Source organism: Microcaecilia unicolor, chromosome 8 (assembly GCF_901765095.1).
Source record: "Microcaecilia unicolor chromosome 8, aMicUni1.1, whole genome shotgun sequence".
NCBI classification, from domain to species: Eukaryota; Metazoa; Chordata; class Amphibia; order Gymnophiona; family Siphonopidae; genus Microcaecilia; species Microcaecilia unicolor.
In genome coordinates, this window is record NC_044038.1 from 143,693,743 (window position 1) to 143,718,303 (window position 24,561).

At 42.5% G+C, this 24,561-nt stretch overlaps 1 protein-coding gene across 1 annotated transcript; it reads left to right on the forward strand.

Moving 5' to 3' along the window:
• Nucleotides 1–1,394: 1,394 nt before the first annotated feature.
• LOC115476827 (protocadherin-10-like) lies at nt 1,395–23,721 on the forward strand. Its single transcript, XM_030213402.1, has 4 exons — nt 1,395–3,893; nt 22,593–22,651; nt 22,734–22,819; nt 23,465–23,721. The coding sequence occupies exons 1-4, from the start codon at nt 1,395–1,397 to the stop codon at nt 23,719–23,721; spliced, it is 2,901 nt and encodes a 966-aa protein (XP_030069262.1).
• Nucleotides 23,722–24,561: the final 840 nt, after the last annotated feature.

Genomic DNA, 24,561 nt, shown 5'->3' on the forward strand with positions numbered 1-24,561 from the left:
CATGATGTTATTATGGCATGGACCACTGTGGTCAGACTCATCTTATCAATATATGGACAGAGATTTCATAGCTGCTGCAGATGATAGAGACAATTTTTAAAGGTTGCTTGAATGTTCGGGAGCAGAGTGAGTGATGAGTCTAGCAGTATCCCAAGATTCTTGACCTGTGATTTTAGGGGGAAGTTCATACTTCCCAAAAGGTATTTTGAAATCAAGTACCCAAAGAATCTCTGTTTTGCTTGGGTTCAGGCAGAGATTGTTGTTGTTTGCCCATTCCTCAGTTGTGGTTAGATAGGCAGTTTACTCAAGGGGTAAATCTGGTTCAATGGGTATGAGCAATTGCACTTCTATTAACATAGATATAGAATTTTGTGTACATCCACTGAAGCAGCTCAGCCAGAGGCTTGAGGTAGATATTAAATAAAATGGGAGACAGTATGGATCCCTGTGGAACTGCACAGTTCAGTACCCATGGTAATGATGTGCTGTTCATCCTCATTCCTTTGTATTGACAAGGAATTAAGGTTTGGCTGTCTGGCATGTAAACCTTTTCTATTGTAATTTAAAAAAAAACTGTGCAGCAAAATGTAATCAATTTCAGAGAAGCTTAACCATCTGTTAAAGGTTAAGTCTATGAATGATTTTTGATGCATGGATATAGATTCGGAAGATTTGGCTGCAGCTATATTTTGGACCTTTTAATGTAACAGCAATAGTGAAGCAAAACATCTGTGGAAAATGATAGAACCGCCAACTCTTCCCAGACCTCTGATTTACCTTGCTTAGCTATACACACTTGGTAAACATTCGAAGACAATTTACATTAAACAAAAGTGAACGAATGTTAAGAGATAAAAATATAAATGTAAGACATCTTTTCATAATCTCAGCTAAAACAAAATGTAACACTTATATACAAGTATGAACCAAAAAGCTTCACGTAGAAGTATTTCTTCTTCTGTTTTTTTCTCATTAATTTCTCTTTTGATACATCTAGACTTTCTTTACCTTCCTTTGGACTGCGGTTCTATCATTTTCTTTCCCTTCTTTTTCTCTCCTCTGCCAGAAAGAGTTAACTATTCACAGCCAGCAACTGATTCTCCATGTCTCTGTCCACCAATACGGTGCTGAAATGTGAATTCAGGTCCTCCCACGTCAACCCTTCTAAATTGTCTAAAATAATGAGAAATAAAGGGCATCAAACGAACTGACTTGACGTGAGCTTCCAGCACCATTTACAGAAAGCTTTGTTTTCTCTGCGATTCAGAGCCCCCGGGAAAAAGCAGAGACTGTTCGCCCCTCTGGGAGAAGGACTGGCTGAGTAGGTCGGCTTCCTTTTGTTAGCCTGGACCAGAGCAGAACAAGCGGCGGTAGGGTTTTTACTAGCAAAAGTCATGATTCCAAACATCCGGGACAGAAAATGGACTGGACAGCTCCTTCTGGCTCTGGTGACTTCTTTTATGGGTCTCGTGTCCAGTCAGATCCAGTACTCGGTTCAGGAAGAACTGGATCACGGAGCTTTTGTTGGAAATATTGCAGAGGATTTGGGCTTAGACATTTCCAGGCTTTCCGCCCGCCGGTTCCGGATTCTATCCGGAGCCCAAAAGCAATATCTGGAGGTGAATTTGGAGAATGGCATTCTGTTTGTGAACGAGAAAATTGACCGGGAGGAAGTTTGTGAGTTTAGTTCTGTCTGCTCGCTACACTTGCAGATGGTAATAGAGAATCCCTTGGAGTTGTACCGTGTGGAAGTCGAGATTTTGGATATTAACGATAACAACCCCAGCTTCCCCTGGCAGGATTATGTGCTGGAAATCACCGAGTCTGCAGCCCCGGGGGTTCGTTTCCCCTTGGAGGGCGCTCAGGACCCCGATGTTGGCAGCAACTCTCTTCACACTTACAAGCTCAGCTCCAACGCTTATTTCTCTCTGGAGGTCCAAACCCGCAGCGACAGCAGTAAATTCGTCGAGCTGGTGCTGGAGAGGTCCCTGGACCGGGAACAACAGAGGACCCACCGGCTGCTTCTTACTGCCATAGACGGGGGCTTGCCTGAAAGATCTGGCTCTGCTATGGTCACTGTCTCTGTCTTGGATGCCAACGACAATGTGCCCACATTTGATCAGCCTTCCTACAGGGTTAGCCTGCAAGAAAATGCTCCCAAAGGCACCTTAGTGATCAAGCTTAATGCCACTGATTTAGACGAGGGCACGAATGGGGAGATCGAGTATTCCTTCAGCGGTCACGTCTCGGGGAAGGTGCGGGAGCTGTTCAGCGTGGAGCCCCGCAGTGGGCAGGTGCGGGTGAAGGGGGTGTTGGACTATGAGAAAGCCATTCTCCATGAGTTGTACGTGCAAGCTAAAGACAGGGGCCCCTCGGCAGTGGCCGTGCATTGCCGGGTCCTTGTGGAGCTCTTGGATGTGAACGATAACTGTCCCGAGGTGGTGTTGACTTCGGTCTCTACTCCGGTTCAGGAGGATGCTCCTCCTGGCACGGTCGTTGCTGTAATCAGCGTAATGGATCGGGACTCGGGAGAGAACGGAGAGGTGACCTGCGAGATCCTGAAAACCGTTCCCTTCCAGCTTCATTCATCCTTTAAAGACTACTACGCTTTGATGACCACAGATTACCTGGATAGGGAATTGGTGTCCGAATACAACATCACAATCCACGCCCAAGATTTTGGAATTCCATCATTGATTACCAAAAAAATAATCTCTGTGCAAGTTTCAGATATCAATGACAGCCCGCCCGTCTTTCATCATCCGTCCTACTCAGTGTCTGTGTTGGAAAATAACCCTCCAGGGGCATCTATTTGCTCGGTGGTAGCCCAAGATGCCGACTGCAACCAAAATGCATACCTGTCATACTCTCTCTTGGATGAACAAATTCAGGGTATGCCCGTATCTACCTACGTGTCCATCAACTCAGACAGCGGCAACATCTATGCCCTGCGCTCCTTTGACTACGAGCAGATCCGAAACTTTGCGATCCGGGTTCAAGCCCAGGATGCCGGGTTCCCATCTCTCAGCAGCAATGTCACCGTCCAGGTGTTTATCATGGACCAGAACGACAATGCCCCAGTTATTGTCTCCCCTAGGCCTAAGAACGGCTCGGTTGCCACTGAAATGATCCCCTGGTCAGTGGATCCGGGTTACTTGGTTGGCAAAATCTCTGCTGTGGATGCGGACGCTGGGCAGAACTCTCGCCTCTGCTATCAGATTCTGCAGGCCACAGACCCCACTTTGTTCAGTGTGGCCCTTTATACAGGGGAGCTAAGGACTATCCGGCCTTTTACGGACAAGGATGCCACCAAGCAAAGATTAGTCATTCAAGTTAGGGACAATGGCCAACCTTCCCTGTCCTCAACTGTATCTATTCTCTTATCTGTGGTGGACAGCGTACCCGAGATCCTCCCCGACTTTAGTGATCTCAGTTTCAGCACAGCGTCTTCTTCGACTTTAACTCTTTACTTAATTGTCTCCCTTGGATCGGTGTCCTTCAGTTTCTTGGTGGCTATCATTGTCCTCACAGTTATAAAATGCCAGAAAGATCGACACTCCAGGCAAAACTACAGCTGTTCTCGGCCAGCCTGTTGCTGTGTACAACCTGAGACGTCAAGCTCTGCATTGAAAACTTCCAATATTAATCGCCAAATATCTTCGGGGAACAAAGTGCCAACTAATTGTGTGGATGTGGGAGGAAGTGGCCCACAGACCTATTGTTATAAGGTTTGTCTGACGCCTGAATCCGCCACCAGCGACTTCATGTTTCTGAAGCCTTGTCTCCCAGCCACCCTGCCGAATAATGAGAAAATTCCCAAGAAGGTGCAGATACCAGGAAAGAATGGAGAGAATTCCCTTGCTATAAACAATTCAGTCTCGACCGGCAACCAGGTAAACCAAGGGGTTTTTAGCAACTGGACTCCATGTGTTCGTTATTGAAAAGTTAATGCACCCTTTCCCTTTCAATGTCTCCGAATTTTTGCTGAGTTACACTCAGATATTCAATCAGGGTTCCACACACTGAAGTGTGGGGCTGGCAAAAAAATTTTAATCTGTTTTTTTTTTTCCTGGCGTTTTTTTTAAAGCTTTGCTGAGTATTTCTGTCACATGTGATCTGGGATTGTGAGTCGTTTGGATTTTCCAGTATTGGTATGTGATGATCTTAAGCTCTGTTGCTTGCAGTTTAAATCACATGCTGTACACATTTTGTCACACAGCAGATGCACTGTAGATATTTGTTTGTCAACAATTATAAGTTGTTGGTTGTTGTGCTACATCACCTATGCATAAGTACACAGTAAATTTTATTGCATCACATAGATTTGTCCACACGCTCTTTACTATTTTTTTTATTATATTTTTTATTTTTTCTATTATTTGTTTTTTGATCATAATTTTTATTCTTTGTGTATTATTCACTATGCATAATCTATACGTTTATGTTATAAATTTGTAATTAGTTATTAGTACTTTTGTTGTTGTAGGACACTGGAGGGGCATTTAAAAAACAAAAAACAAAAACGTCTAAGTCCCCCCCCCCCACCAAAGATTTCCCAGTCAATTATGGCTGTGAGATGGACATTTTTGTGCTGAAAACATCCAAAATGAATAGCCATTTTCCAAAGTGAAATATCTAACTTTTGAATGACAAAAAAACCCCAGGAACATGAATGTCTGTCTTGCATCATTTCCAAAAATATGGCCACATGGCTATCTCTGCAGAACAGAGGAGTAGCCTAGTGGTTGGTACAGTGGACTGAAAACCAAGGGGCAGGTTCAAACCCTACTATAATTTTTTTTTTGTAAAAGCGATTCCTTCAGGACCTGAAAAAATACCTTTTGTACTTGAATGTATGCCACTTCAATAGCCATTATACAGGTGTCATATATTTAGGTACAGTAGGTATTTTTCTGTTTCTGGAAGGCTCAGAATTATATATATATATATATATATATATATATATATATATATATATATATATATATTAGTAAAAAAAGCCCATTTCTCATTGAAACTAAACGGGCTCTAGCAAGGTAATTACCTTCTGCCATTAATGTTTTTAAGGGAAGTTCCAGTGTCCCTCCCTCCCTCCCTCCCAGTTCCAGGGTCCCCCCTTCCTTCTTCCCAGTTCCAGGGTCCCCCCTCCCTCTAAGTTCCAGGGTCATCATCTCTCCCTCCCAGTTCCAGGGTCGTCGTCCCTCCCTCCCTGCCTTCCAGTTCCAGGCCCCCTCTCTCTGAATTTTAAAAGTCATCCTGACTTACCTCATCAGGTTTACGGCGGTCGGCAGTAATGGTAAAAAGCATGCAGTCTCAGCACTTACTTCAGTTTTCCCTTCTCTGTCTCTCAGCTCTGGTCCTGCCCTCATTTCTTGTTTCCGCAAGGGCGGGACCAGAGCTGAGAGACAGAGAAGGGAAAACTGAAGTAAGTGCCAAGCCTGCACACTTTTTACCATGCGAGGTAAATCAGGATGACTTTTAAAATTCGGAGGGAGGGAGCCTGGAAGTGGAAGGGAGGGAGGGAGGGCGGGAGGGACGACGACCCTGGAACTGGGAGGGAGGAGGGACCCTGGAATTGGGAGAGAGGGAGGGAGGAGGGGGGATGCTGAAACTGGGAGGGAGGGGGGACGGACAATGACCCTGGAACTCGGAGGGAGGGAACGAACTTCCGGTGGGTGAATATTATATGCTGCCTTCCCTTCTCTCCGAGGGCGGGGCACTGAGAGCGAGTGAGAGGCCTGTGGTTGGTCCCTGCTTCTTCTGAAGTCGCATTTCTTTCCCTGGCAACTATACAGAGTTCCCTTGAGGGCGGGGCAGTGATCGGGAGTGCGATTACAAACTCTATGAACACTACATGGCTTCATTGCCACGCTGTCACGTAGTCAGCTTCAGAATGTTGAAGGTGCAAATTATTATATTATATATATATATAAAGGGGTTGAAGTGGGACTCAAATCTGGGTCCCTTGGTTCGCAGTCCACTGCATTAACCATTAGCTACTCCTCTGCTTGCTACTTTGTTCAGAATGGCTAAATACCTGCAGCTGACATAGAACCTGGTTTTCCTTTTCAGTTTCACTTTCAGAGGAAAGGGAGGGGGGAATCAACAACCACTGGAGGGGGAGGGGGGTTACAGAAGGGCCATGCCTTAATTCCTCCAGTGGTCAGCTGTTCAATTAGAGCAACGTTTTGTAACTTGGACATGACTGAAATCAGAAAGGGTGGGGGATGCCTAAAATAAGCTAATATCAGAGATGTTGGAAACCAGGACTGAGTGAAGTTCGGCATGTTTTGGGATTCTATAAAGATCTGCACCCAAATCCTGTTGTGTGTAACCCAAAAGGAAGCATGAGTATGGGAGGGACATGGGCAGTTCAGGAGCATACCAAATAATTACATGCAGTGTTATAGACCTTGGAGACTGAGCGCGCCAGGATTTACACCAGGTTTCAGTTGGTGTAAGTCCTCGTGCCCAAAGTTGGGTGCCAGAATATGCCCTGCAGCACCCTTTATAGAATAGTACTGAGTGTGAATTTACTTGTCAGCCCTAAATACATCTGCACTCATTGCAAACAATTATAATGCACAATAAAAAACATTTAATTGTGGAAACTGCAAGGGACGTGTTGGGCCTGCTTCCAACAATGACCACATTGCCTTTGCACCTATCATGCATTAATTTTTGTTCTAAAAGAGCAGTAAGTGCAAACACTTACCACACTTTAGTAAAAGGACCCCATAATAAACAAACATTTCAAAAAATTTACTCCTTTGGAACATATGGTTCCAGCATACTGTACACTACAAAATTATGCCAAATATAATTATTCAATCAGGAGAAAATTTTATTGAAATCACTAGATACAGGTGCTCAGCATGTCATGGTATCAATGAATAGTTTGACAGCAGATAGGTCAGGTAATATAATAATACTTTTTATATCTAGTCTAAACTGTCTACAAATTACTAGCTCATGAACAATAATTAGTAGTAATGTTGCAACAGTATTTCTTTCATTTCAAATCTTTTTTTGATTGAATCTTAACACCACAAAGCTTGCAAAACATATCATTAACTAATTAGGCACATTCCTATTACTTCTCAAATTAAGATGATTATGATTATTATCAATTTCTTCTTATCCCCTAACACCTTCCCTCCACCCACATTTCTTCCCCCTTCATACTTCTAAAGAATGGGTCCCCAACAGTTGGTTTAATGACAATTTGTCTAATGGGCAATTGGTCTAACCCAAACTATGAACCTGCATTGTCAATATCTACTACTACTACTACTTATCATTTCTACAGCGCTACTAGACGTATGCAGCGCTGTACAGTTGAACATGAAGAGACAGTCCCTGCTCGACAGAGCTTACAATCTAATTAGGACAGACAAACAGGACAAACAAGAGATAAGGGAATGTTAAAGTGAGGATGATAAAATAAGGGTTCTGAATAAGTGAACAAGGGTTAGGAGTTAAAAGCAGCATCAAAAAGGTAGGCTTTTAGCTTAAATTTGAAGACGGTCAGAGATGGAGCTTGACGTACCGGCTCAGGAAGTCTATTCCAGGCATATGGTGCAGCAAGATAAAAGGAATGGAGTCTGGAGTTAGTAGTGGAGGAGAAGGGTGCAGATAAGAGAGATTTACCCAGTGAACGGAGTTCCTGGGGAGGAATGTAGAAAGAGATGAGAGTGGAGAGGTAGTGAGGAGCTGCAGAGTGAATGCACTTATAGGTCAATAAGAGGAGTTTGAATTGTATGCAGAAACGGATAGGAAGCCAGTAAAGTGACTTGAGGAGAGGGCTAATATGAGCATAACGACCCTGGTGGAATATTAGTTGTGCAGCAGAATTTTGAACGGATTGAAGAGGAGAGAGAGATGGCTAAGTGGGAGACCTGTGAGAAGCAAGTTGCAATAGTCTAAGCGAGAGGTGATAAGAGCGTGGATGAGGGTTCTGGTAGTGTGCTCAGAAAGGAAAGGGCGAATTTTGCTGATATTATAGAGAAAGAAACGACAGGTTTTAGCAGTCTGTTGAATATGTGCAGAGAAGGAGAGGGAGGAGTGGAAGATGACCCCAAGGTTACGAGCTGATGAGACAGGAAGGATGAGAGTGTTATCCACAGAAATAGAGAATGGGGGAGGTGGAGAGGTTGGTTTAGGGGGAAAGATAAGAAGCTCAGTCTTGGTCATGTTTAGTTTCAGATGGCGCTGAGAGATCCAGGCAGCAATGTCAGACAGGCAGGCTACTTTGGCCTAGATTTTGGCTGAGATTTCTGGTGTGGAGAGGTAGATCTGGGAGTCATCAGCGTAAAGATGATACTGAAAACCATGGGATGAGATCAGAGTACCAAGGGAAGAAGTATAGATGGAGAAGAGAAGAGGTCCCAGGACTGATCCCTGAGGTACACCAACTGACAGTGGGATAGAAGTAGAAGAGGATCCACTAGAGTATATACTAAAGGTACGCTGGGAGAGATAAGAAGAAAACCAGGAAAGAACAGAGCCCTGAAATCCAAGTGAGGACAGCGTATCAAGGAGTAGGCTGTGATCAACAGTGTCAAAAGCAGCAGATAGATCGAGAAGGATGAGGATAGAATAGAGAGACCTTTGGATCTGGCTACGAACAGATCATTGGAGACTTTAGCAAGCGCTGTTTCAGTTGAATGAAGGGAGCGAAAGCCAGATTGAAGTGGATCAAGAATAGCTTGAGATGAAAGAAAGTCAAGGCAACGGCGGTGAACGGCACGTTGAAGTATCTTGGATAGGAAAGGGAGGAGGGAGATAGGGCGATAGTTGGAAGGACAGGTAGGGTCCAATGAAGGTTTTTTTAAGGAGTGGTGTGACTACTGCATGTTTGAAGGCATCAGGAACAGTCACAGTGGACAATGAAAGATTGAGGATATGACAGATAAAAGGGATGACAGTAGGAGAGATAGTGTGAAGTAGTTGGGTGGGAATAGGATCAGAGGAACAGGTAGTTAGTTTCAAGGAGGAAAGAAGATGTGTAGTTTTCACTTCAGTGATTTCAGAAAAGGAAGAAAAGGAGGCAGGGGTTGGAGGGTTGAGAGAATGGACTAAGGGAAGGAGAGGTGGAGGTGACCTGGTTGAGAATTCAAGTTTAATCTTGTGAACCTTATCATGAAAAAACTCAGCCAGAGTCTGGGGGGAAAATGAAGGGGGGGTTGGAGGTGAAGGCACTTTGAGGAGAGAGTTCAGTGTGGCAAAGAGACGACGAGGATTTGAGCCAAGTGAATTAGTCAACTGGATGTAATAGTCCTGTTTGGCAAGTAAAAGAGCAGACTGGAAGGAGGTCAGCAAAAATTTGAAATATATGAAGTCAGCATGGGCACGGGATTTCAGCCAAAGGCATTCGGCAGAGTGGGCACAGGAACGCAGGTAGCGGATTCTAGAGGTCAGCCAAGGTTGGGGTTTGGCACGTTTTACAGAGCGGGGAATGAGAGGAGCGAGAGTATCCAGAGCAGAGGAGAGAATAGTATTATAGGAAGAGACAGCCTCATTGACAGACTTGGATAACATAGTGGTAGAGAAGAGATTTGAAACATTGGAGGACAGAGTAGAAGGGTCAATAGCCTGAAGATTCCTAAATGTATTGGTTAAGATTGGACGGGACTGAGGAGGAGGGTGTTTAAGTGTGAAAGTTATCAGATGATGGTTAGAGAGGGGAAGAGTTGAGGCACAGAAACTGGAGAGTGAGCAGTTTGAGGAGAGGATAAGATCAAGACAGTGGCCGTTCTGGTGAGTGGGGGCAGTGGAGCACAGTTGAGGATGTTAAAGCAAGAAACTGCGAAGCATAAGAGTCAGAGGGATCATTAGCATGAATGTTAAAATCCCCAAGAATGAGGGAAGGAGATGAAGGTTCAAGAAAGAAGGAAAGCCAAGCATCAAAGTCAGTGAGAAAGGAAGAAAGGGACTTATCAGGGGGTCGATAAATGACTGCTACTCGGAGAGGCAGAGGAGCAAATACACGGATGGAGTGGACTTCGAAGGAAGAAAAACAGTGAGACTGAGGTAGAAGAAGAGGTTGAAATCTACAAGACGGTGAAAGTAGTAGCCTGACAACACCTCCGCAGCCAACTGGGCGAGGAGTATGGGAGAAAAGATAACCTCCATGGCATAGGGCTGCAATTGAAGCAGAGTCTTCAGGGTAAAGCCAAGTTTCAGTTAGGGCAAGCAGATGGAGAGTACGAGAGATAAAGAGGTCATGGATGTAGGAAAGATGCCCAAACTTTCAAAATGTTCACCAACAATATTTTTAAAGAAAATTTGAAGATTTAAAAATTGATGGTGTTCTTGTAATAAACTACAAATAGCTATTATATATGAAGGTCTTTTTTGCAAAACTGAAGTACTACATCCACATTCTTTAAGTTGTACAGGGTGGCTGTGAAAATAATTTTAACCAATGTTAAATTGCTAAGCACCCCCCCCCCCCTCCACACATACACACACACACACACACACACACACACTTAGGGAATAGTTCAATTTGTTCATCTGTAAGCATGGTCATCTCCACAAAAATTCACTGAATGGGTTCAGGTGTAGAGGTGATGTGGGGAGGGTTGACTCTGGGGTGAGGTGTGAGGCCTGGGTTGATTTAGTTGGAAGAAGATATCACACCAAGATGGGGGAGGACAGCACAACTCTTGTGCATACATACTAGAGAGTTGCATGGGGACAGAAATCTTACCCATCTCCGCCTGTCCCTGCTGGAATCTTACCCGTCCCCACCCATACCCACTGGAATCTTACCCATCCCCACCCATCACCGCAAAAATTTAACCCATCCCAACCCATCCCCACTCGTCCCCACAAGAATTTAATGGTACATAAAAGAAAATTCCAGTCAGCTCCTTCAGTCTCTCTCTGGATTTGAACCACAGCACTGTAGGCAAGGAAGGAATGGAAGCTGAAACTTGGAACACTCTGGTGTGCACATGTAAGATTTGTCTCTGATTCATTGGCACTGTGTGCTGAGAGGTCACCACATGCACGGGCCAGTAGGTCAGGTGACATTCAATGCTTATGCCTGTATCAGAGCTGAGGTCTGCACATCAGCCCGGGAGCAAAGAGGATTAATTGTAACATAGTAAGTGACAGCAAATAAAGACCTGAACGGTCCATCCAGTCTGCCCAATAGTCACACTCATTATCAGTTCATGATTAAATCAGCGAGTGTGATATTATACACTTGATTATGGTCTTTCTTTCGTGTTTCTGGAACATAGACCATAGAAGTCTATCTGGCTCTATCCCTATGTTCCAACTGCTGGAGTTGTCATTGAAGCCCACTCGTCTATTCGTCTTCTCATTTGTGGGACACAGACCATAAAAATCTGTCCAGCACTGTCCTCATGTTCCAGCCACTGAAGTTGCTGTCTAAGCCCTTTCCAGCCCATCCTAAACCAGACTGCCATATATTAGACACAGACCATACAAGTCTGCCCGGTATCGGCCCTAGTTAATCACAGCCAGAGTTGCCATCTAAGCATCCACACACATGCAGCCATTTAAGGTTAGGTTTTTTTAAAACTTCCATTTTCTAATTAGAGATCCTCTGTGTTCATCCCACGCCTTTTTGAATTCCATCATCATTTGCATCTCTACCACCTCCTTAATGGAAGACTTTCCTGTGTTAAAGCAAGGAGGAGAAAGAGGAGGAAGAGGAGACGGCACTCAAAGAACTTGGTACTCGGTAGATGAGAGGCTGGTGCAGGTGCAGCTTACACTTCCACGGGAACCCCACAGAACTGCTTCCATCCCCGTGGGAACCCTGCAGGAACTGCTTCCATCCCTGCGGGAATCCTGCAGGTTCCGCGGGATCCGTGCAGCTCTCTAATACATACCCATATAAATACATAAGAGAGATATGTGCCTAATTTCCTTCTTTAGTGTAGAAAATTGCATATGGTTGTAACTGCAAACCAATGCTAGGGCAGCTTTAAGAATCCTCAAGTGACTTCTGATGTTTTATCTTTAGAGAGCAATGCATTGTGCTGTATATTTCTGTATTTCAACCTCTGTAATTAGGGAACTATATATATTACAGCTACTACTGAGCAGACATGAGCTAATCCATATAATAGCTACAGAGAAATGCCAGATATCAGGGGTGGGCTGCAGCATAGGGGTCTTCACAATGTGAGGACTAGGACTGTTACTCCAATTTATCCTTCCAAGGGACAGCCCTTGATGTGGGGGTAGAAAAGGCGGGCTCTGGGTCTGGCATTTACCTTGTTAAAATTGACCACAGTTTGATAACAGGAGGTCATTCCCAATAAAGTTAAAGTTGAAAAATGTGACTAGTAGAAGCAGTCAGCTCCCCTGGACAGGAAAAAAATGCAGAAGAGTGGCAAAAAGTTCCAGTTTAAACCTACTGCAAGGGGAGATAGTAAGATTAGGAGTAAGGGAAAACCTGGAAGCAGGAACCCTACACAGGTTCCTAATGTAATGCAGAGCATGTTAGGATTTGTACACACTGGAGAAAAGGGGAAAGAAAGGAATTTCCAGTACTTACCTTGTAAGAAGGAGGCAGGAGAAATCCTTTCACAAGATGAGCCAAAGGAGCAGAATTCCCACAAGGTACATCAGTTTCATAATCAAGGTAGCCTGGGTGTGTATGTTCCTTGGTTTCCCCAGCAGCCATAAAGAGAGAGGGTGGGGCTGTAAGGCACACTCTGTTTAAAAGTAACAGTCCCACAAAGAAGAGAGTTCCACGGTAAAGGAAGAGTTGGATTCCTAGAAGCCAGAGGGAAGGAAGGAGCCCATTGAAGGGGAGGGCCAGTTCCCAGAGGCAAGAGGGAAGAAAGGGTTTCCCTGGATGGGAGCCACAACCTACAGCCTGCCCAAAGGAAAAGGAATATCCCCCAGGGAGTTGTGAGAGGCAGAGAAACCTTCAGAGGGTGGAATCCAGGGAGAGGCAGAAGGCTGGTACCAGGAGTGAGAAAGGAATAGTAGTCCTTGTTATCTGTCTGGAGTGTGGACCCACAGCTTTTCCTAGGAGCCCAGTAAGACAGTGGGAAAATGAGGCTGTGTAGCTGGCTATGCTGTGTGCTGGAGTAGGGCTTGGAAAAGTGTCAGCCCTTATACAGAGAGGTCATGTTGGTAGCCTTCTGAATTTGCAGAGATGGAAGGTTGGAAGGCAAAAGCCTGGTTAATTGGCGGAAGGTCATCCAGTTCCTAGGGAGTTAAATGGAATTGGGAGAGGAAGGACTTATGTGTATTGCACTTAGAGTGGACTGGTTGGAAGTACATGGACAGGACTGAACAGGGAAGCTGCCTGTCTAATTTGTTTGTCTACCTGGGAAGCCCTCAGCCATTCATGCCTTTGAAGGGGGGGATATTGGGAACCCTGTGTATGTAACTAGAAAGGGGAAGATAAGTCTGTTCTTAAGATACCCTAATAAATGTGCCCTTATGTTAAAGGAGGCAAAAGTTGCATTATTTTAGTTTGGTCCTGTATCTGGAAGTAATAAAGAGTGTTAATTGGCTTAAAGAAGTGTGGACTGTCAGGTGTTTGGGAAACTTCTGTCTGGGATACAGAAGTTTGCAGCACCAGAGCCCGAGCCCATGACAAAAGTACTAGAGAATTCATGCGTAATCATGGTTTTCACTTCCTTCCTTCTTTTATTTAAAAATACTAGAAATGGGACTGGCTCAGGGCTTATTTTAGGGCTTTTTCATCCTAAGAATTGCCATGAATAGGATCAAGTCTTTTGCTTCTAAGTTCATCCAGGACTGGGAAAACCATAGAGGCAATATTAGTAATGGAATCTTACTAATAATACAATGGCAGCAACTAGTAGCTGAATTTAGAAATCATTATTGTAAGGGAAAGAGATAGGGGATGGTATTCAATATACCACCTACAATATTCTGTAGTTGTAGGGCTTCAGTCATTGCAATACCATGGGCTGTGTGAATGGTGTGTTTGCACAGAACAGTCCCCCTGCAGTATGTTAAACACAATACAAGCACTCTTAAAAACTATCCCAACAGAAACTGGTAACCAATGTAACCGTCTAAGCAGCGGTGTCACATCTCATAACTTGAATACCCATATGTCAATTTAGCTGCGGTAAAACTTGTTAGACCCTCACCCACAAAAAGTACTTTAATATGGACAGTGTCCTTTTAAAAGCCACAGGTAATCATTCCCAGTATAGAAATGCTAATACATAATCTTGTCTTGCCAAGCCACATCTCTGGCTGTCCTAATCCCCACATTATTTTGCTAATACACCTGACCTATAACACTCACTACAGAGCAAGGTCGTAACATAAAGCCTTCCTCTAATACATTACACTTTTTATTCTTGGATTCCACATAGATTTGACTTTATGAATATAGTTTATTGTTTCATCTGCTCATTCAAATATTGATTTGTACTCTGGTCTTCTTTTGAGTGGAGGCTGTCAAGTAAAGCAAATTGTCAATAACAAAAAGCACAGTGATCAGATGCCCTTTATGGATTGAACAGAAATAGCTAAACATGCTTTTATTTTCAGAGCAGTAACGTTTCCATTTATAGACAAATGTATTTCACCTGTACCCATCTTTGTAAAATTTTCCTTTTTAACTAGTTGCAAGATTCCTGTAAAGCAAATAACACAGAATATTTATGAGTCTAATATTTTATTTATTTATTTGTAGCATTTGTATCCCACATTTTCCCACCAATTTGCAGGCTCAATGTGGCTTACATTTGCCGTAATGGCGGTTGCCATTTCCGGGTAACAGAATTACAAATGTTATTGCGTTAAGGTGCTTACATACATGATAACATACATGGAACATAGCATATATGGAACAGATCATGGTATATATATATATATATATATATATATATATATATATATATATACAGTGGTGGAAATAAGTATTTGATCCCTTGCTGATTTTGTAAGTTTGCCCACTGACAAAGACATGAGCAGCCCATAATTGAAGGGTAGGTTATTGGTAACAGTGAGAGATAGCACATCACAAATTAAATCCGGAAAATCACATTGTGGAAAGTATATGAATTTATTTGCATTCTGCAGAGGGAAATAAGTATTTAATCCCTCTGGCAAACAAGACCTAATACTTGGTGGCAAAACCCTTGTTGGCAAGCACAGCGGTCAGACGTCTTCTGTAGTTGATGATGAGGTTTGCACACATGTCAGGAGGAATTTTGGTCCACTCCTCTTTGCAGATCATCTCTAAATCATTAAGAGTTCTGGGCTGTCGCTTGGCAACTCGCAGCTTCAGCTCCCTCCATAAGTTTTCAATGGGATTAAGGTCTGGTGACTGGCTAGGCCACTCCATGACCCTAATGTGCTTCTTCCTGAGCCACTCCTTTGTTGCCTTGGCTGTATGTTTTGGGTCATTGTCGTGCTGGAAGACCCAGCCACGACCCATTTTTAAGGCCCTGGCGGAGGGAAGGAGGTTGTCACTCAGAATTGTACGGTACATGGCCCCATCCATTCTCCCATTGATGCGGTGAAGTAGTCCTGTGCCCTTAGCAGAGAAACACCCCCAAAACATAACATTTCCACCTCCATGCTTGACAGTGGGGACGGTGTTCTTTGGGTCATAGGCAGCATTTCTCTTCCTCCAAACACGGCGAGTTGAGTTCATGCCAAAGAGCTCAATTTTTGTCTCATCTGACCACAGCACCTTCTCCCAATCACTCTCGGCATCATCCAGGTGTTCACTGGCAAACTTCAGACGGGCCGTCACATGTGCCTTCCGGAGCAGGGGGACCTTGCGGGCACTGCAAGATTGCAATCCGTTATGTCGTAATGTGTTACCAATGGTTTTCGTGGTGACAGTGGTCCCAGCTGCCTTGAGATCATTGACAAGTTCCCCCCTTGTAGTTGTAGGCTGATTTCTAACCTTCCTCATGATCAAGGATACCCCACGAGGTGAGATTTTGCGTGGAGCCCCAGATCTTTGTCGATTGACAGTCATTTTGTACTTCTTCCATTTTCTTACTATGGCACCAACAGTTGTCTCCTTTTCGCCCAGCGTCTTACTGATGGTTTTGTAGCCCATTCCAGCCTTGTGCAGGTGTATGATCTTGTCCCTGACATCCTTAGACAGCTCCTTGCTCTTGGCCATTTTGTAGAGGTTAGAGTCTGACTGATTCACTGAGTCTGTGGACAGGTGTCTTTCATACAGGTGACCATTGCCGACAGCTGTCTGTCATGCAGGTAACGAGTTGATTTGGAGCATCTACCTGGTCTGTAGGGGCCAGATCTCTTACTGGTTGGTGGGGGATCAAATACTTATTTCCCTCTGCAGAATGCAAATAAATTCATATACTTTCCACAATGTGATTTTCCGGATTTAATTTGTGATGTGCTATCTCTCACTGTTACCAATAACCTACCCTTAAATTATGGGCTGCTCATGTCTTTGTCAGTGGGCAAACTTACAAAATCAGCAAGGGATCAAATACTTATTTCCACCACTGTATATATATACCATGTGCATACATACATGGTAAAGAAGAATAAATTATGGTATTGCATGAAGGTTCCTGAGAATAAATTGGATTGTATCATGCATTATGTCATCGATTATAGAGAGTCTCTATTCAGCATAAGGTTGAAGTGGTAGAGCTTGATCATAAATATCAAAGAGGTTAATCAATCATGTGGTAAAAGTTCGGTTATGAATAGATCATGTATTGTGTTATTATTTAGTATTTAAGATGGATGTTTATGGTATGCCTTCTTGAAAAGATCTGTTTTCAGTAGCCTTCGGAAGATGGTTAGGTCCTGCGTTGTTTTTATGGCCTTCGGTAGTGCGTTCCATAGCTGCGTGCAGATGTATGAGAAACTGGTCGCGTATGTGGATTTATATTTTAGCTCTTTACAGTTAGGATAATGGAGATTAAGGAATGAGCGTGATGATCTTTTTGTCCATAGTAGCATAGTAAATGATGGCAGATAAGGACCAGAATGATCCAACTTGTCTGCCCAGTAAGATGGATAGAGTTGTAGCATTCACTTTAAGCAGGGTATCCCATCTATGCCTTTGTTTAGGGTTGTATCTGTCTCTCTGTATGAGTTACACCCCTCTATATTTTATTTTTATTCATTTTATCTTATTTATTTGTTACATTTGTATCCCACCTTTTGGTAGGTTCAGTGTGGCTTACATAGTTCCGGAGAGGTTGTTACTGAGTCCGGTGTGATCAAATACAAAAAGTGGATAGTACAAATGAAAGATTAGGTGGTTTGCTCCAAGTGGGTTGCGAGGGTGGGATCAATTTGGTGAGGGATTGGGTGGTATCCATAACTTGGTTAAATGCTATGTTTCATAGTTCGGAGTTTAAGATTGGTTGAGTGGAGTATGCCTTTCTGAAAAGGTGAGTTTTTAGATTTTTTTTTGATAATTTAGGTGGTTACTTGTGGTTTTCAAGACTTTTGTAATGTGTTCCAGAGCTATGTGCCTATGTAGGAGAAACTGGACGCATATGTTGATTTATACTTCAGTCCTTAGCATCTTGGGAAGTGAAGACTTAGATACGTTCGTGCAGATTCAAGTGTGTTTCTCTTTGGTAGGTCAATTAGTCCACTCATGTAGTTCGGTGCAAGACCATGAAGTATTTTGTGAACTAAAGTGCACATTTTGAAGGCGATGTGTTCTTTGATTGGTAGCCAGTGCAGTTTTTCGAGAAAGGGTTTTGCGCTTTCAAAATGAGATTTTCCGTATATAAACCTGACTGCCATATTCTGGGCGGTCTGAAGTTTCTTTAAAATTTGTTCTTTACATCCTGCATATATACCATTGCAGTAAAAGAATTGATGTGAGAATACCATTGTTCGAATCATGTTATGAAATATTTCCCTTGGGAAGAATTGTTTTATATGTTTGAGTTTCCACATTGTATGGAACATTTTCTTTGTGGTGGCAGAGGCTTGGCTTTCCAAAGTTAGATTGTTTTCTATGATAATGCCAAGTATTTTCAGATTGTCTAAGATTGGAAGAGTGTAGTCCAGGATATTTAGGGCTGTGGGGTGATTTGTGCTGTGTTGGGAAGAGAGAATGAGACAGTGTGTTTTTTCTTTATTGAGTTTCAGTTTGAAAGCTGATGCCCAGGTTTCCATTAGGCTCAAGCTGTTCCTTATTGTGTTGGCGATTTCTGATGGATTCGACTTGAAAGGTATGTATATTGTGACATCATCTGCATAGAAATAAGGGTTAAGGCCTTGGTTGAAAAGGGACTTGGCTAATGGTGTCATCATTAGGTTGAATAGAAAGGGTGAGAGAGGCGATCCCTGTTGAACTCCGCATTCAGCTTTCCAGGGTGGTAAGATGGTTGAGTTTACCTTAACCTGGTATGACCTTGTTGTTAAGAACCCCTTGATCCATTTAAGTATATTACCTCCGAATCCTATCTTGTCGAGTATTCTCAGTAGTATGTTGTGATCTACCATATCAAATGCGCTCGGCATGTCAAATTGGAGTAGGAGAATGTTTTTTCCTAGTGCTATTTCCTGTTTGAATTTGGCCAGTAGAGTAACTAGTACAGTTTCTGCACTATGAAGGGGCCTGAACCCAGATTGTGATTCATGGAGTATTGAGAATTTATCAAGGTATTCACTGAGTTGCTTGGCTACAATGCCTTCCATCAGTTTAGTTTTCAGTGGGATGGAAGCTACAGGACGGTAGTTGGTGATATCATTTGTTTTCTTCTTTGTGTCTTTTGGTAACGGAGTGAGTATGATGTTGCTTTTGTCCTTGGGGAATATACCATTTTGGAACATGTAGTTTAGGTGGGATGTGAGATGTGCAATGAAACGGTTGGGAGGCGATTTCATTAAATAGTTGGGACATGCGTCCAGTTGACAGCATGCAGTTGCGAACTTGCGTGTTGCCTGTAGAACTGTTTCATCTATGATCTGGGTGAAGTTTGACCATGTTCGATTTGCTGGGTGTTCTCCTAGGTGTGGGTCTAGTATATCAATGAAGTTGTCAAGGTTGTTGATTTCTTGAGACATAGTTTTGTGTAGTTTGACAATTTTTTCTTTGAAGTATTTGGCAAGATCATTCGCTGGTGTAATGCTTGTATTTGGTGTGGTAATTGGTTTGGTGTCTAGTGGATTTTCCAAAAGCTTATATAGTTTCTTCAGGTCCTTGTGGTCAGTTCCTATTTGTTGTTGATAGCAATTCCATTTGGATTTTTTTTATCTCATATTTGTATTTTCTTTGTGATTCTTTCCATGTGTTTAGTGTTTGTTCATTCTTGTTTTTTCTCCAAGCTCGTTTGAGTTGTCTATTGTTTTTAGTTTTTTCAATTTGTCGTTAAAACCATGGGGTTTTATTGTGTTTGTGTGTGGTTTTAGTTCATATTGGAGCTATTTCGTTTAGAACAGAGATGCATTTTTTTCCCATTCACATTGAAGTGTGAAAGTCATTTTGTATGGCTTACTTTGATTCCATTCTCTTGCTAGATAGGGATCCTCTGTGTTTATCCCATATCTTTTTGAATTCTATCACTGATTTTATCTCCACTTCCTTCACTGGGAGGGCAGAAGTGGAGCCAGGTTGACAACGCAGGGGGAGCAAGAGCGGACTTCCGCCAACGCTGGCGCACATATTCAATGCAACACATTGAGAAAAAAATAGGTGCCGGAGCTGGCAGAACTCCATTTAGGGGAGCGGCTGCTCCCCTGGCACCCCCCTGACTATGCCACTGTGGGAGGGCATTCCAGGCATCCACCATTCCTACCATGAAAGCGCATTTCCTTATGTTGTGTTTAAATTTACTTCTTTGCAGCTTCATGTCATGTTCTGAAGTTCTATAGCTTCTCTGTCTTTGAAAAAGATTTGTTTGTTCATTAATACCAGTGGCATAGCTACGGGGGGGCCATGGGGGGCCTGGGCCCCCCCAAGTTGGCTCTGGGGCCCCTGGTTTGGCTGGAGAGGTCCCTTGCTGTTTGTCCCACACTAGTCTTGCCACATTGCCTACCCTGCTCTTCTCAGTTGCACCATGCACACCCGTTTTAGTGAAACTGAGCATGCATGACACTTCATGCATGCTCAGTTTCATTAAAATGAGCGTGCATGGCGTGACTGAGAACAGAGCAGGGCAGCATAAAATGTATTGTACTGTTTTGGGATCTTGCCAGGTACTTGTGACCTGGATTGGCCACTGTTGGAAACAGGATGCTGGGCTTGATGGACCTTCAGTCTGTCCCAGTATGGCAATACTTATGTACTTACATGTACTTATGTGAGACCAATGCAGGACAAATGCTTCAGCTGGTGGGATTTGGGGACCTCCACCAGCCAAGGTACCATCATGTGGTGGCGGCGGAGGCACGGGGGGATAGTGGTGGCAGCAGGCCAAAATATGCCCCCCCCCCCCCGCTTTGGGCTCTGGTCCCTCCTGTCGAGGTCCGGCTATGCCCCTGATTAATTCATTTCAAGAATTTAAACATCTGCATCATATCACCCCTCCTTTCCTCTAGGGTATACATATTCAGATCTTCGTTTCCTCTTATATGTATTCTTGCACATACCATTTTGGTTGCTTTCTGTTGAACCACTTAAAGTCTTTTTTTATAGAGCTATGATCTTTGAAATTGAACACAATACTCCAAATGGGACCTCACCAATGACTTGTACAGAGGCATTAGCATCTCCTTCTTTCTGATGATTTTTTTAAAGCATGGTGATAATAAGCAATCAAAACAGGAACTAAAATATACATACATTTATAAAGGGCAAAAGCAATGATTATAACAATAACAAAAATGCGGGAGATCTTAAATGGTTCGACATAAACAGCTCTAGTAGTTTAATAGTGCAGTTTTTACATCTATTATATTGGACCAAGTCCAACATTAAGAATTATTCAAAGCTGTTGCTGTGCACAAGCTTTCTAGACCACAGGTCTTTTGTCAGGACCCCAGTAGTCCTGAATGTTTGTGTACAAGAACCTCTTTGGATAATTCTTACAGTCATAGAATAAAGATTTGAGGATTAAGAAAATATTTGATGAAAGCCTTTTCAAATGGAATTAAATCTTTATTCAGAACAATAAACATTTTTCAAATATAGATCCCTATCACATAAAAAGGTTTTTACAGAGGGATAGAATACATGGCAGGGGGAATTGGAAGGGCTTGCTTGTTTCTTTATTCAACAAGCAAATGATGTTGTGTTCACTCCCTAAGGATGGGAGTGGAATAACTCAAAGCAGATTACCTAGACCTGTCTTATTCATCGAAAGTCATTGAAGCGAGTTACTTGGGAGATGCTGTTTTGCAGTGGTTTTTGTGTGAGCAATGAATTTCCAGGTTCACTGGTGAAACATAAAAGAAAAAGCCGCTGTCTTTAGAAGCTGTGTAGAAATCTAACCAGCAATCATAAGCTTTGTTCCACTGCCTTGTATGAACAATAATTAAATATTGTAATCTTCCTGAGTTTCTATAGCAGTCTGACAATTTCAGTTCCCAGAACAAAAAAATTGATCTATGTCTTTTATCCAACAGTAGAATGAAAACATTGATGCAGCAAAGGGCAATATCATGTATAATTTTACTCTGATATACTTTATATTAACTTTTGCATTTTTTATTTTGTCTTGAATATAAAACATGAATGACATTAATGACAAGGTATGGTAGCATGGGTGTGGCAGTGGGTGTGGGCCTCTCACATGTACATGAAGTAGACAGTTCAAAAACCGGAAGGAAAAGACTTTATTATACTTTTATTCATGCAGTTGGGTTCACTACATAACATAATCCTGTCTTCTCTCTCAGGCTGGCAAGTCAGATTGATATAAGTAATCCTTCAATGTAACCATGACAAAGGCTTGGTCTCAAACAGACTAGAGACAATGGATTTTTAGCAATCTCTGCCATTTCTCTAGCAGTCTCAGCCTCTTATATATAACAGCCTGAACCTTGAAGGGTGTAATACTCAAACATCTTCTCAGCAATCCCCCAGTTATGGCTGGCCAGGATTGGCATCTTCCCTCAGCCATCTCTGGCAAGGAATGCAGGTTACCCTCAGCCACCACTGGCAGGATATGGAGTCTTCCCTCAGCTCCCCCCAGGGCCTCTCTGACTCTCCCATACTCTGAAGGTTTATACTTACTGATCTGGCCCTCGCCCTTCTGCCTAGGCTTCCAAGGTTTGGGTTTGTTAAGGTGGGCTGGGGGAGGATGTGCCATAAGATAAACTAGGGTCTACTTAGGCACTTCCTTACACAAGGTTTGTGCTACATAAGAACTTTGGCTACAGTCTTAGGGATAGTAGTTGAGGGAGCTTTGCTTTGATTCCACTATCTGAGATGCAAGGATTAGATTGATTAGGGCAGTTATAAACTGTAATAGTATATCAAAGGATCTGTTTTACAAATGTTTTGTCCCACCATACCAGAGTCTCTAATCAGGGAGATGGGATGTGAAAAATACATTAAAAATAAACAAACAAAGAAACAAATACATTTTTTAAAGTCAAACTATTGCATGTGATGTTCAAAGAAAACCTAGAATGGATATAATATAATAAGGGGTAAAGGTGATGGAAACATTCCTATGTGAAATGCTTATGTTTTACAGATCAAACAGCCTAATATTGAGTGGCTACCATCCAAGACCCAGAAATCAGGCCTCAAAAGGTATATTAGCTGCATAATGTGGGTGGGATGGGGAAACCACAGATGGACTAATAATTATGTGCTTTTCCCTCTTGGTCTGGAGTTCACAGAGCTTAGAAGATATTGGATTTGGAAAAAGTGGAAATCGAAATTCTGACCGCCTGCAGACTCTGGTTTCTCCACTACCTGGTTAGTACTGGAGCTCACATCACAACCATTTGTTAATTAGTTAAATCACTTTCTAGTTATTCTTGTCCAAAGAGATTTTTTTCTCATATGATAGGTTGAAGATCTCGGTTTGAGTGTTAAAGATCAGTAAGGTACTTTGGACTGTGATATATTTATAGAACCAAGAATTTTGGACCTATGTTATACATTAACTTTCTAGGACATGTAATCTAATCTTTGCTAGTTGTTTAAGGAAAACGGGAGACCTTTTTGAATTTGCAAATCAGGGTTACTTGCATAAGAGCCAGCCTTACAAAATGATTGGGGGTGCTAAACTCAACACAAGTTGTCACTCCTTGGACACAGTGAAGGAGTTTGCTCAATATTGGGATACTCAAATACCCACTGCATGCAGAGAGCTGCCATCTATGAAAGTGTGCCAGGAAACACAGAGCAAAATTGTTCACTATTACCCAATTAAGACAAATTGGTCATTCAAGGTAACAAGGACAGTAGCAGGAGAACTGAAGAATAATTTAGTGGTGCCTGCAGAGCTTTCTGGTAACAATTTTAATTATGTGTAAGGGAGAGTGCATGTATTTTTGATAGCTAGATTTAATAATTCAATAGTTTTTTTTTCATCTTTGGCATTCTTGTTTCTTCTAGATTTTACAAAGGCATCAAGGACACCGAACAGTATCTGGACCCACAGGTATGGACCCCTGTGCCCATCACACATTCCACCACTGGATTATCAACACAACGTTTATATTCCTGGGTCCCCCACCATGTTAGTCAGCAAACAAGGGCTCTTTTGCGATCAACAAGACAAAAATAGTTTCTCTACATTTGGCAAGAAAAGAAAAATGACTTCTTGCTGTGACATGCACAATGATGTGATTATTAATAATGATCTCAAATAAGAACCAGTCATTTAATAGGCACAGGCACCATGCTGGTTCTATGGTTGGATTGAGTCCATGTAATTGTAGGGGTTGGTACAGCACTTGGCCGATTCTGCTTCAGTGTATGTATGACAGAAGATCTCAGCTTGCCTTCTTGACAAGTTCATGAATGGTGTGTAATGAGAACTCCTTTTAATTACATCACATGGACTCAGAGAGAGAGAGAGAGAAAACCAAGCTTTGGAATGTAGTCAGATCATCAAGTATACAATATATTGGTGAAATATGGAATCCAAAATACATTCTTGCTAATCAAAGGGCCTGTGGTGGGGAGGGGTAGCATGGCATAGAGACACAATAAATGTTCTAATTTTGTATGTTGAATTCATTTTGGTGGGGTAGAAGCTGTGCTGCAGTTCCATTTAACAGGATGCTGAATGCAAGATGGAAATGATCCTACATGTAAAAGTAATTTTCTCTAATCAACAGAACGATTCTTCCTGGAGGACTGAAGTAAATTAATTGACAGCAGCTATGAAATGTCCTTTGCAGTTCAAGCCTCTGGCAATCTCTCTTTTGTAATTGTTTTGTGTTTCATTGTTAGACGGTATGAATGTATCAAGTGAACAAATGCATTTTGCCTTATTGGTATGTCTGTTGTAGTTAGCACAAGAGAAAATAAGAAAACAAAATATCTGTAAAATGTGAGAGCAAAATGCAGAGACCTAAAAACACAGTTGTATTTATAGGGAAGTAACAAATCCACATAACCACATGGGAAGGTTATATTAAAACCACTATTAAAACTGAATATTTCTGTGACTGAAATGATTAATTGTTCCTCAGAGTAAGTTTCTT